Source organism: Lutra lutra, chromosome 1, assembly GCF_902655055.1.
Source record: "Lutra lutra chromosome 1, mLutLut1.2, whole genome shotgun sequence".
Lineage (NCBI taxonomy): Eukaryota > Metazoa > Chordata > Mammalia > Carnivora > Mustelidae > Lutra > Lutra lutra.
Genome location: NC_062278.1, coordinates 32,379,140 through 32,392,777, shown reverse-complemented (window position 1 = coordinate 32,392,777; position 13,638 = coordinate 32,379,140). Strand labels below are relative to the sequence as shown.

General features: G+C 37.9%; 1 protein-coding gene across 6 annotated transcripts in view; it reads left to right on the top strand.

The window, feature by feature from the left end:
• Positions 1-13,638, top strand: part of ROBO1 (roundabout guidance receptor 1) — a 1,187,644-nt gene that overhangs the window by 1,074,290 nt on the left and 99,716 nt on the right. For all 6 annotated transcript variants that reach the window (XM_047722064.1, XM_047722068.1, XM_047722063.1 and 3 more), the window contains one exon: positions 1,706-1,833. In XM_047722064.1, coding sequence (XP_047578020.1) covers positions 1,706-1,833 — 128 coding nt within the window. The remainder of the gene's footprint in view (positions 1-1,705; positions 1,834-13,638) is intronic.

Below are 13,638 nucleotides of genomic sequence, written 5' to 3'. Positions count from 1 at the left end.
GATACTGGGGCCAAATGATCAGGGGCTTTGTATAACAGAGTGAGGAATTTTGAATCATATTGGGTGTATACCGATGAGTCAAGAGGAATTTGAATGAACGGCATTACTTTTATTTTTTAAAGATTTTATTTTTAGGGGCACCTGGGTGGCAGAGTCGGTTGAACATCTGACTCTTGGTTTCAGCTCAGGTTGTGATCTCAGGGTCATGAGATCAAACACACCGTCAGGCTCCACACTCTGTGTGGAGTCTGCTTGAGACTCTCCCTCTCCTTCTACCTTTACCCCCATGCACTCCTGCACTCGTGCTGTCTCTGTCTAAAAAATAATTTTTTAAAAAAAGATTTTATTTTTAAGTAATCTTTACAGCCAACGTGGGCCTCAGACTTAACAATCTTGAGATTGAGTCACATACTCTACACACTGAGGCAGCCAGATACCCTCAACAGGATTACTTTTTAGAGAAAATAATTTTTTAGTGCCATGGATATTACATTAATGTGGGGTGAAGCTAACGACAGGGTCACCATGGTTGTTTTTATCCAGAAAAGAGATGTGGATTGCCTGAACTGAAGCAGGAAATAGGGATAGAGGTCCATGGTGGACACAAATTTCTGAAACTAAGCCAATGAATTGGATGATTTGTTACATACAGAGAGCTGGGGAAGGAAGATACCAGGAGATTATATTAGGAGAAGTTGGTTTATACAGTGGAGAAAGAAAAGAAAGTTGTATTGAACCTAAGATATATTAGATACTTGTGTGATATGTTGTCTAACTATCAATCATTTGGGATTATGAATTTGGAGCTTCAGTGAAATAGGGGTTGGGAGTGTTTGCAGCTGGTCAGCAGATAACTGATAGTAGCTAATAAAACTCAGGGATATTATGTAGAGTAAGAAGAGGATTAAAGTGAGACTTCAAAAGAAACCCAACATTGAAGGGGACAGAAGATGAGGCAAGGCAAGTAAACTCTAGAATGAGAGCCTGGGTTCAGGTATCAATTCTGCCACTAATCTAGCTGAGAACCAAAGCCAGCTGACTTTCCTTTCTTATGTTTCTAGTTTCTCATCTGCAAAATGGAGATGAGCACAATACTTCCTACAATGTTTTAAGGTTTATTTATTTATTTGAGAGAGAGAGAGAGTGCACAAGTGGGAGGAGCAGAGGGAAAGGGAGAGAGAAACCCAAGCAGACTCCGCACTGAGCGCAGAGCCTGATAGAGGGCTCAGTCTCATGACCCTGTGAGATCACAACCTAAGCCCAAACCAAGAGTCAGACACTCAACCGACTGTTCCACCCAGGCACCCCAATACTTCAGGTAGTTGTTGTAAGAATTTTGAAAGAGTAGACCTATAAAACAAAGTCCAGCATATAATAGGAATTTATTTAATGGTTACCATTTTTTGATTTTAGTATGAGGACAGTAGCTTGAGGAAATAAATGAGGAATTGCCAACTTTACCCAAAAATATCTTTTTGGAAAACAGTTTAATTGTTTAGCCAACATAAGTGGGAAAGTGGGCTCTTTCTTTCTGTGTGCTTACATAGAGGGATGCCACATTTCACCATTTGTTTTAAATTTTCTGAAGAGAATGTTGCACGTTATTGATTTGCTGCCTTAGATGTGTCATATTGCCAATGACGGGATTTTTTTTTTTTTTAAGTAGAACGTCACTTAACTGCTCATTTGTTTGTTATATCACTAGATACGAAATCAGAGATGATCATACCCTGAAGATTCGGAAAGTGATGGCTGGTGACATGGGGTCATACACTTGTGTGGCAGAAAATATGGTTGGAAAAGCTGAAGTATCAGCTACTCTGACTGTCCAAGGTACGGTTTGTGGTCATTTTATCACAGGAAGGATGATGTGGATATTAGAAGAAAATATGATTTATTCAAGTCGTTTATATTAAATGTAGGCTTCAAATAGTGCTATCAATATTGCATTGAAATATAATTTAGAGAAATTATCATTTTGCCTATGGGAGCTCTGTGTTTGTTACAGGAAATTGAATTAAGATGCTAAAATTACTGAGAGTTCTGTCTTGGTGAAGTAGAGGAGGAAAGTGTGCTCTAATCTCTGGGCCTTCAGACATAGAACCCTTCTAATCTTTTAATTAAATGGCAGCTATTACCATGAGAGCTTTGTCTTTAAATGGCAACAAATCTACCAGTCCTTCAGACTGTGTACTTTCAAGGGTCTCTATAATTCAGAACACCAAAATAAGAAAATTCTATTTCCCTCTGAAATGTGCGAGCCATCCACAGAGTGGGGATGTCTGCCATCTTTTTTTTTTATTATTATTATTCCTACAGTCCTGGGAAATAACAAATGTTCAGTAAATATTTGTTGAATGAATTAACTGCATCTGCACTTTGCTAGTTCTGATACAGATTATTTGATGTTATATGAGCCCAAATGGACGCCCCATTCCATGGCTACAAGTTTTTGAATGTCAGACTCACGTCTTCAACTGACATGCTGAAATGGTTCTTTCACCATACGAAATGGTTCTTTGTATCCATAATCCAGATGTTTTTCATTTTCATCATCCCTTTTCTCCTTTCTTCATGATGTCATACAGATTATTTTTCACTATGTCTCATCTGAGAACGCTCTCATTTCTTTCTTTTTTTTTTTTTTCAGTTTAGGGACAAATTCTTTATTGTGGAATTTGAGGGACAATGAACTTTAAAAAACCTTTGCTCGTGAAAAAACTCCCCTGTTTTGACAAGTATATAGAGTAAACAGGGATTTGGGCCCTAAACCACTTAGCTTGTTTCTGGGTCTGACATTAGCAACACTTGGTGCTGTCATCTTTTCTGAACACTGTCTCCTCTAAGGCTATTGGGAAGAAAAAGGTGGCTTTTGAGGAGTGCTTCTACTGTGGGCTTTCTATTAAAGAGCCTTGTGGGCTTTTTACAGTAAAAAACAAAAAAAAAGAAGAAGAAGAAGAAAGAATATTTTCTTTCTGTCTGTAAAGCCATTATGTCCCACTTTGGGGTTTTTAGCTCAATCTCATAAAAACAAAAGAAAAGAAAAGATCAAGAACAAACATTGACTTTCTAAGGCCTAGACTACTTCTCTTTAATCTAAGTTAGACCTGAACTCCATGTAAGACTAAAACTGTAAGAAAAGGAAACCCCCTTTACGCTTAGAGAAAGCACAGATTTAAGAGATGTCAAATCCCAGTTCAAAAGCCCTCCAGAGGGAGTAAAAGGAGCCCTCGATGAAGACAAGACATGAAAAGGTGTGTCTGTCTTTAGGCAGTTGTGACAGGGAGGCTGATTGTCTATCACATTAGTCCAAGAGGTATGTTCCACTTTATGTTTTAAAGTCCTTTACCTTGGGAGTCTGATGCTTTTATTAATAATAGCCATTCCTCTGTATCTACAGTAGACATCGAAATAAAAATAGAATGTCTTCCTATAATTTTATTTATTTATAATTTTTTTTCTTCCTGCAATTTTAAATTAAGTCCAAAGCTAATTCAGCCTTAAGTTTTCCATATGGAATTATTAATCCCTAAGCCTGGATTTCAATGGAAATTGGGTATAAATAATCAAATCTGCGAACTACCTAAGAATTGAGAATTTTTATTTCAGTTACATTGGGTTTTCTATAAACATATGAAAGACTTGTATATTGGTGAGAAGGTATTCTTTTATTCAAATACTAAAATTAAATTTGCATATTAACATCACTGTTAAAATATCTTCAACATTCTAGGATAGTATGCATAAAATGCCAAAGAAAGTAATGTGATTCCCAACTGCAGAAGATAACTAAGGAGGAAAAAAAATAAAAGGAAACTTTACAAAAGAAACTTGACAAGTCATACTTTTTTTCTTCATTTGAAATTGAATACAGAAAAGTACTATTTACTACAAGGGAAACTAATTTGAAATGAATCCATTTGATAGCAGGAAACCATTATAATAAATTCAGTAGTGTATTAATTTCTGTATTTTATTTGTGGTTTATTTTTAAAAGAAACTTTTGAATCAGTATGAGCTCAATAATAATTTTATTTTCCATCACCCCTCATACAAGAAATACTTAATTTTGAGAGTTAATGTTGGGCAACAAAACTCTATGCTCCAGATAGAAGTTACTGGAAAAAAAAAAAAAAAAACTCTTCAATGAGAGTGCCCATTGGATTTTCATCCCCAGTACAGACATGATTAGTTCTAATAATTTAAAAATAAATTTGATTTGAGAATCACTTCTTTTTTTCCTTTCTTTTTTTTTCTTGAAATCCCAATTCTGCTTTCTTGGTGACTCTACCTGTACATTTTTCTTTCAATATTCCTTCTAAGGAGTTTCTTATTTTTTATACTTGTGTAGTCTTCACAGTGCTCAGCATCATACTAGACATATAGTAGGCACATTTTTTAATACTTGTTAGGATTTAAAATAGGAATATGGATTCCAACTTTCTACTTGAGCGGTAAAAATACAGGGACATCCTAAGGGAAATTCAAGCAGCTTCTGATGGCTTTGATTCTGAATGCCAACAGTAGGTTCTGTGGAATCAAAGTTGGAGAGGTTGCCATCTTGTGATAGCTGCCTAGTGGTCTGTGTTTGAAAGGGACTAGAGCCAAACCTAGACCTAGGCAGTGTCCTAAACTTATCTGAAGTTTGTTATCTGAATGTATCTGAACTTACATATATATACTTATCTGAAACTTATTAAATAGACGAATTATCTAGGATCCCCCTGGAGAACCTGATTTAAGAATCTGGGTCTGAACACAGACATTTGTTTTTATGTTTTATTTTTGTTTTTGTTTTTAAAGAGCAAGCCCCATGCAGTGTCTGCCCTCAGTGTGGAGTCTGCTTAAGATTCTCTCTCCCTTTGCCCTTCCCCACTTGTTCTCTCTCTCTCTCTCCCTCTCAAATAAATAAATAAATAAATATTTTAAAAAATAAAGAAAGAAAGAAGCCCCAAACCCAATGTGGGGCTTGAACTCACAACCCCAAGATCAGTAGTTGCATTCTTTACTGGCTGATTCAGCCAAGTGCCCCTTTATTTTTTATTTTAAACAAGCAAGTTCATGAATCCCTGGGATGAGGACTTACTTGAACTATAGAAAGAATAAAGGACTTTAAAATTTTTCTTGAGAGTGTGGGTATTATCAGAGCTGGAAGAAATGTATTACAAAGAATGGTAGAGCTAAGAGCGTAGACATTGGAGTCGAAATTTAGTTGGACGTTGTTTCTATTATTGATTAACTGTGAACTTAAAGAGGTGGTTTAAACTTCAAAGATTTTATTTATTTATTTGACCGAGAGAGAGAAAAATCACAAGTAGGAGGAGAGGCAGACAGAGAGAGAGATTGAGAGGAGGAAGCAGGCTCCCCACTGAGCAGATGCAGGGCTCAATCCCAGGACCCTGGTATCATGACCTGAGCAGAGGGCAGAGGCTTTAACCCACTGAGCCATGCAGGTGCCTGGAGGTGGTTTAAACTTCTTAAACCTCAGTTGCCCCATGCGTAAAATGGGCGTGGTAATACCAACCTCGGAGTTTTTATAAGGATAAAATTAAATTTTATATATAGGAGACACTTAACATACTGTCTGTTACAGAGTAAATGTTTCATCATTAAGGAGCATTATATTCATATTAGTGTTATTGACAGCTGTTTTGCTTAATTTTAATAATTATTGGCTCTTTAGTAAGAAACATGGTATGGTATAGATAATTTTAGACAGATAGTGTTGTTCTTTCTTTGCTATTGTAAGTGAGACATGTGAGTTGCTAATATAGTCATGATAATTTATGATCCAAGAATTATTCAAAACTCTTCTCAAATATAAAGTTTTACATTTTCATTATAAAAGAAACTACTTGCTTTTCCAGTAAATGTTTTAGAGAGGGGTGTGTGTGTGTGTGTGTGTGTGTGTGTGTGTGTGTTGTCAAAGCTCTAGTGCTAGACTTATATTTTGCAAAGTAATTAGATATTGCCTTGAAGAGTAGCTGTTTTGTAATCATTTTGATTCTCAGCACCTCAGGTTACCTTTCCTTAAAATAGGGTATTTCCAGGTGATTCTTTCTAAGAATGGTAAGATGATCCATGAGCAGATATACTGTTTATTCTCCTTTACGACCACTCATAAGCTTCAATCAATCAGTCCAAGCCATGAGTAAAATATGAGGCCACACACTGTCATTAGCAAGTAACTGCACCTCTAAAACCTATACCACATATAGATCTCATGTGACATTGGATGGATTACTTCTTGAGCAATCTATCACAAAAGCATTGGGTCAAATCAAAATATTATTTATAACACAGCAGATTTTATTTTGCTCTGAAAAGAGGCAAATTGCAATAAAGTTTGGGGATATTAAGAACTTGTCAATTAAAAATAGGTGTATCCTGGGTTCCGTGAATATTTAGGCTATTCTTCAAAAAGAGTTAATAACCAGAGTCCTTTTAACTTGTGTGTCAGCTTTGGGGTATCATTGAAACTGAGTGAGACTCAAAGGCTCTGCAGTGCTTTGACCTATTGAAAAATAAGTAATGTCTATTACATGACCAATAAAAAATGGTGAAATAATGTTGTTTGGAATAATTACAGCAGAAAAGTCTTTCTTTCTTTCTTTCTTTTTTTTTTAAGATTTTATTTTATTTATTTGACACAGAGAGATCACAAGTAGGCAGAGAGGCAGGCAGAGTGAGAGGGGGAAACAGGCTCCCGCTGAGCAGAGAGCCCGATACGGGGCTCAATCCCAGGACCCTGAGGTGCTGAGCAGAAGGCAGAAGCCTAACCCACTGAGCTACCCAGGAACCCCCAGAAAAGTCTTTCTGCTTAAACTCCCAGTTAACCTGAAAATTTAGTTAACGTAACTTAACATCCTGTTATTCTCTGGAATAATTTTTTTTAAAAGATTGTATTTGTTATTTATTTGAGAGAAAGAGAGAGCATAGAGAGGGGTAAAGGGGGAGGGAGAGAAAAGCAGACTCTGCACTGAGTGTGGAGCCTGAGGTAGGGCTCGATCTCGTGATGCTGAGATCATGACCCAAGCTGAAACCAGGAGTTGGATGCTTAACCCACTGGGCCGTCTAGTCGCCCTTTTCTGTGAAACAATATAAGCTTTGTTACTTATAAATTTAAACCCTCAATGTTACTGTATTTATATTTAATGGGTAACCGCCCTTGTTTTCTCTCCATGTGTGTAACATCTAAACATCTCCTCAAGATTTCTCTTTGTGAACCTCAAACACACACAAACTCAGGCCTCTTTTTAAAGTCATCTCATCTCAGTTTTGATTGATTACGTTGTTATAATCACACTTCAGGGTTTCAATTTGGCAAGTGTTAGGATTGCTGGCTCTGTGTTGGGTAGGTATGAATTCTCTTCTGAACTGGTGTTTTATATTGTATGATGACCCCATCTTTTAAGGCACAAGATATATACTGTGTGGTATTTATAACCATTTTATAGGTTGTGACATACCTATAAAATAGAAAATCTAACCAGAAAAAATATATGCAGAGAGGCTCCCTGCCTGGTTTTTCAACAGTGTACCATTAAAACTGCTAGAATTTATGCCTCTGCTTGGTGTTCTGAGAATGGTCACAGGTTTGTTTCATATTATTTTACTATCATAATCTCAACCTATGAGGCCTTTATTCAATGTTTGCCAGGTGGACCTTGTAGTTCTTCTTGGAATCACATGATGGCTAACTTCAGTTTTTTACTGGTTTTTATTGGTGAACCAACTCATGGTTATTTTAAAAAGTGAAGGGTTTTTTGTTTTGGTTTGGTTGAAGGTCGCCTTTAGGAAAAGCTTGGTGGAGGCAGCTCCAAAGCACTACATGAAAAATAAAGGAAGAAAAATAATTTTATTTACTATTGTATTAATAAGAAACCCTTTGAAATGAGTTATTATGCATTTACGATGACGGTCTTGTTGGTAGCTTTTTAGATCATGCCATTTCTGAGGAGCACTAGCCAGGAGGAAAGATGGAGCAGGAGGCCATAGAGAATTTAGTTTAAACTCTGAATTTCTCCCAATCCCAACTCTATGCACTGCCTCTAAGAGATTGTATGATTCTTTGCTTCAGTGATCCTCCTTGCTTAAACAAGGCCAACTTGAGGGCATTATTAATCTTTCTACTCCCTTTGCAACTGTGCAGAGAGAGCGGGTATTATTACTATAACAATTTTATTTCCAAAGTGAATTTGCGACTCTGTCACCAGAATGATCATGTTCCCGTCACTGTGTCTGTCACAGGAAACCAGACTGAAAACACACTTCCATACCCCAGCCATTCCCCGAGTCGTCACATTTTATCTTTGAGGAGTTGAACCATTAAGAAAACCTAATCCCACTTTTGTTTGTCTCTCTTACAATAGGAACTAAAAAGACATTTAGTCCTCTCGTTTCCCTCAGCCCTGAGAGCTGGGCCAGTCCGACACAGGAAACTGGGCATTTAAATCTTAGTTCACACCTCACTGCACTCCTCTCCAGGCCACTCACAGAGACCGGTTATTCTTTGAAGCTCAAGAAACAGTTGCTTTTCTGCCCTTTCAGCAACAGCTCTGTTAAAAGAAAAGGCAGATACCAAACATCTCTAAACCAGGTGATGCTCTGTTACCAGACGAGTGGGATGTCTGTGAAACCCCAGCCCTTTCCTGATAAGTGCTTGTCCATTTTTCTTCCTTTGATGTGAAATTACTGCACTCTCTCAATTTCATCACCTGTTTTATTTCATTTTTTATAAAATATGGTCTCATGAGTGATGCTGCTATCTCTTTAAATTTATTATATATATAATATAAATAAATTTATATATTATACATAACATATACTTATATATTATATAAATATATACTTTAATATATAAATTATATAATATATAATAAATTTATTATCTCTTTAAATTTATTCTAAAATATGGTCTTATGAATGATGTTGCTATCTCTTTAAATTTATGGTTGGCATAAAATAAGAATTGTTCAAACAAATCATCAAAAGGGTGTGGGTTCTCTTCTCTTCTGAAGAATTGTTACTTTGTCTGGTGCTTCCCGTAAGTATTTGTGCCTACTATGCAGTAAAGGAACAGAGTGCTTCCTCATTAGGATTGATTAACCACTCCCAGCTTCTGGAAGGCTGAGCCTTCAGGTCCGAGACTGACGTGAGACCAAGGAGACACAAAGGCAGAAAAAAAAAAAAAGACCTGCACTGTCTTGGCTGACTTAATTGCTGCTAATGGGATGTTTCCTAGAAAATCTCTCCTTGCTGCTAGCAAACCACATGCTTCCGACAAGCAGCTTTGCTGAAATATCTCGGGCACTAGGGTTTATCATTGGCCCCTACCTACTGTCCCCATGAACTAGGAGTTGAAGAGCAGTTGTAACTTTCAGTGAGACAAGACACAGCTGTCAGAGGCTTGTCGAAGCTTTTAGGTTTCTACAAACCCGGAGTGTGAATATTAATTCACAGGAAATAACAGTGATGCAGCGAACAGGGGAGCAGACAAGGAGGCGGACACTGAATTCTCTGCATCAGTGGAAAGCAGGGCACCCGGCGGACACACACCAGTAGATAGCCTGGGCCATGGGGGTCATGCTTTACGCGTGCACTTCTCGCATGTCAGCTGTCACAAAATCCTCCTTATTTTTGCCTTTTAAATATTTCTTCACCCTCCCCCCACCTCTCTAACACTTGCCTCACGGCTTTCATTCAGGCTTTGGTCGTCTGTCCGTCTCTATCCAGTTTCCTTGCCTCCGTCTTGTCTGATAGAACTTGTTCTTTGCACAACAGGTTCATCTCCCTAAAACACAAATCTGAACATTTTACCCCATCTTTCTGGGGAAGGATCCAGAATACTTAATAGTGCACCTCCTGGCCACTCAGTCCCCTCTCGTGACTCCCTTTAGTGCTGTACCATTGTATTGTTTATATATATATACTTCCTGCTCATACCACCATGTCGCTTGCCTCTGGGTTTTTCTTTACGTTGGTCCCTTGTTCTGAAATGCCTGGTCCCCTACCTGCCCTGTCTTCTACCCGCTTATGATTCCTTCTGAGACTCAGCTCAGGTGAGCATCCTAAAGGGGCTTGGCACACTGTCTTCACCCAAGCGCAGGTTAGGGATTCCCCCACTCATGTCCCCCTTGGGTGCCATTTACTTGATATCTCCCCCACTTGACTCTGAGTCCTAAGAGTAAGACTTTGCTGGCTTTGCCTTTTCAGTCTTTGGGTCATCCTTGGCACTCAAGCAACATTTTCTGGGTGGATGAATCAAGGTCTGCCCTGACACATACCAGCTGTGGGGTCCTGGGCAAGTCACTCAACTTCGTCTGAGAGTCAGTGTTCTCATGTGTTGAAAAATAAATGCACATGCGATTGTAAACATCGGTGAGCTGATAGGAAATAGAATAAGGTAAGTAACACAATATTTATATTCTCATAAAAGTGGCTTAAGGTTAGGTGCCTGAGTGGCTTAGTTGTTAAGCGTCTGCCTTTGGCTCAGGTCATGATCCTGGAGTCCTGGGATCAAGTCCCACATCAGGCTCCCTGCTCAGCAGGGGGTCAGCTTCTCCCTCTGACCTTCCCCCTCTCATGCTCGCTCTCATTCTCTTTCTTTCTCTCAAATAGATAAATAAAACCTTTTAAAAAATGTCCAATAAAAGCAGAAGGAATGAAGGTGATATGAAGAAGGAGGATGACTTCACTTTAGTGATGTATATTCCTATGTGTCAGAATCAAAAATTCGTGTATCTTCAGTGCTCTTGACTGCCTATCATTAGCTCTATAAAAGGGTTAAGGTCTGAATCATGTGTACATCTCCTAAAATATTTTACATAGTCACATAATAAACACTTTTCAATAAACAATGATATCAAGGCTTCTATAATGATGGTTAAAAATTGTTAATTCTAGAGGATGTGTAGGTGGCTCAGTCAGTTGAGTGTCTGATTCATGATTTCGGTTCAGTTCATGATCTCATGGGTTGTGAGATCGGGTTCTGTGCTCACCCGGGAGTCTGCTTGGGATTCTCTCCCTCCCTTTCCCTCTGCCCCTCCCCACCTCTCTCTCTCTCTGCGTCTCTCTTTTCCTCCCTCCTTCCCTCTAAAATAAATAAATAAATCTTTTAAAATGTTAATTTTTATTCTAGTTGCTTTAGGCAACAAAAGACAAGTGAAGTATAATACAAAAAAATTCTGCATTTTGTTAAAAATACTTTTTGTTTGTATCAATTATGTATATTTGATAAGTATTTGAGACCCAAATAATTAGTTTGGCTTTTTCAATTAAACAGATCCATAATTAACAAGATACCCTTAGATCTTTAATGTTATTATCACTCCTGGTATGGTCAATTTGCTGAATTTCCTGATTGTATGGATAATAATGAAAACCTTCACTGTTCCTCCCAGAAATATAACCCGTATATTGGAACAATTTAATTAACTAGATTTAAAAAATTAGATAGATGGTCTCCACTAAGAACTTCCATATTATTTAAAACTATAGTAGTCTTGACTATAGATCAGAAATCATGATCCATTAAAGGAGATGTCCCTTTGCACGCATCTGTGTGATTCACCATTGTCTGAGATGCAAAATAACAACTTTGAAGATAACCAAACCACATGTTAATCTCACACAGTGTAACATACTGGGTCTATGTGACTTTTTTTTTAATGGACCAGTAGATCATTGTTTCAGAATGCAAAATTAAAATGTAGGTAAAAGTAAAGGAATGTAGCTTTTTGTGGATTTTATTGGCAGTAGTAAGGGATACAGTTTTATGAACTTGCATTTAAAAACAAACTCTGGAGGGAAAAGGCCCATTTTGTAAATTTGTGGCTTCCTTAAATAGGTTTCACTATATTTAGCTTTCTGTCAGCATATGAAAACTTTGTGTAAGAGTCATATGACTTTTTAGAGCTCCTGTGATATCTCGGCATAAAAGAAGTAATGAGAGAAAAAACTGGGCCCTTCAGTCCTAAATTTCCCTTCTTTGATGTAGACTTCATTTATTTTTTTTTTTTTAAGATTTTATTTATTTATTTGAGAGAGAGACAGTGAGAGAGAGCATGAGCGAGGAGAAGGTCAGAGAGAGAAGCAGGCTCCCCGTGGAGCTGGGAGCCCGATGCGGGACTCGATCCCGAGACTCCAGGATCATGACCTGAGCCGAAGGCAGTCGTTCAACCAACTGAGCCACCCAGGTGTCCCTGTAGACTTCATTTAAATCATTTGTTGGCATAGTTTGCTTAAATTGCTGATTTAAGAAAAGCGGGCATTAGAATAATACATTGTTTCTGACCATTAACGTGGTTATTTGAGTCAAAGCCAAAACTAAGAGTGTCAGGGGGCCTTTTTGCTGGTTCAAGTTAGGTTTACGATAATCCAGGATCCTGGTCAAGAACTGTGAGTTCATGAACATTTTGATGAAACACATATTATAAGACCCCAAAGCTTTACTTGATGACTTTGAGAACCTTGCTATGTGGGCGCCAGAGTCTGACAAGGTATAGCAGACGGGTTCTTTGGGGAAAGATTCTTCATGGAAGTGGCAATAATCCTCGGGGGTCCAGTAAAATCAATGGTACTGTAGTAAATAGTACTTCGGGGCTTGGGGAGTGTTTTATGTATGTATACACACACACGCACACATATATAAAGCACATACATCATTATATAACTTATATATAAAACACACGCACATCACAATATTATTTTTATTTACATCTCCTGTGTATACGTATGGTTCCTTTTTTACTGCCGAAGTCCAAAATCTTACTTAAAATGTCTCCCTTCTAGGATTTGGCATGGTATTTTTGTGACTTGTTGTTGTTGTTGGTTTTGTGGTTTAAATAATGATTTCAAAAGCCCGTGGAAGATTCGAGGTGCCGATGAGAAAAAGAGATTTGTGACTGTAAAATGCAGTCCCAAGAAAGACGGTGTGTGAGTGGAGACTTTTAAAGAATCAGTGTTGCCAGCCGAGCTCTTTGTGAACAGGCTGGAAGTAAAATGCCATCAGCCAAGAGGTTTAATGAAGTCCCCACTACAGAATTTAACAAGAGAGTGATTTGTGAGAATGGCTCCCTCTCCTCGCTGTTCTGATTCGGTGGCGTAAATAGAATGCTGAGCTCTACTCCTGCTGGTTTTTTTATGCTGTTGGATTTGACTGAGACCCAGCAGCATTATGGCCTATGATTCCCTCCCCCATCCTTTTTTTTTTTGTAGGAAGGATAAAGTAAAGAACTTGTGTTCTCATTGCCTTTCAGAAATAGCCTTTTTAACCCTAATGACTGTGGAAGATGTGACGTTCTCTTAAATTTCTTTCATTGACTCATGAAGGGTTTGGATTGCTTTCAGTTATTTCAAACAAACTGATGTAAAATCTTTCAACATTAACCTAAAGGCAAAGCAGTCCCCACCGCATGGTCTTCCTACGGAGAATTTGAAATACTCTCTTAATTTGTGTGCCAAGCGAGTATTTGAGGAAATAAAGACAGCAGTCAGGTTCAAGAAATAATTGATATATAAGATGATTCTCTGACAAATCACGACCCGGCACCACACTGGTAAATAGCACATTGTGGGCCTTCCGTTATCTTCTGAGCTTTCCTGTGATTTTTTTTTTTTTAAAGATTTTATTTATTT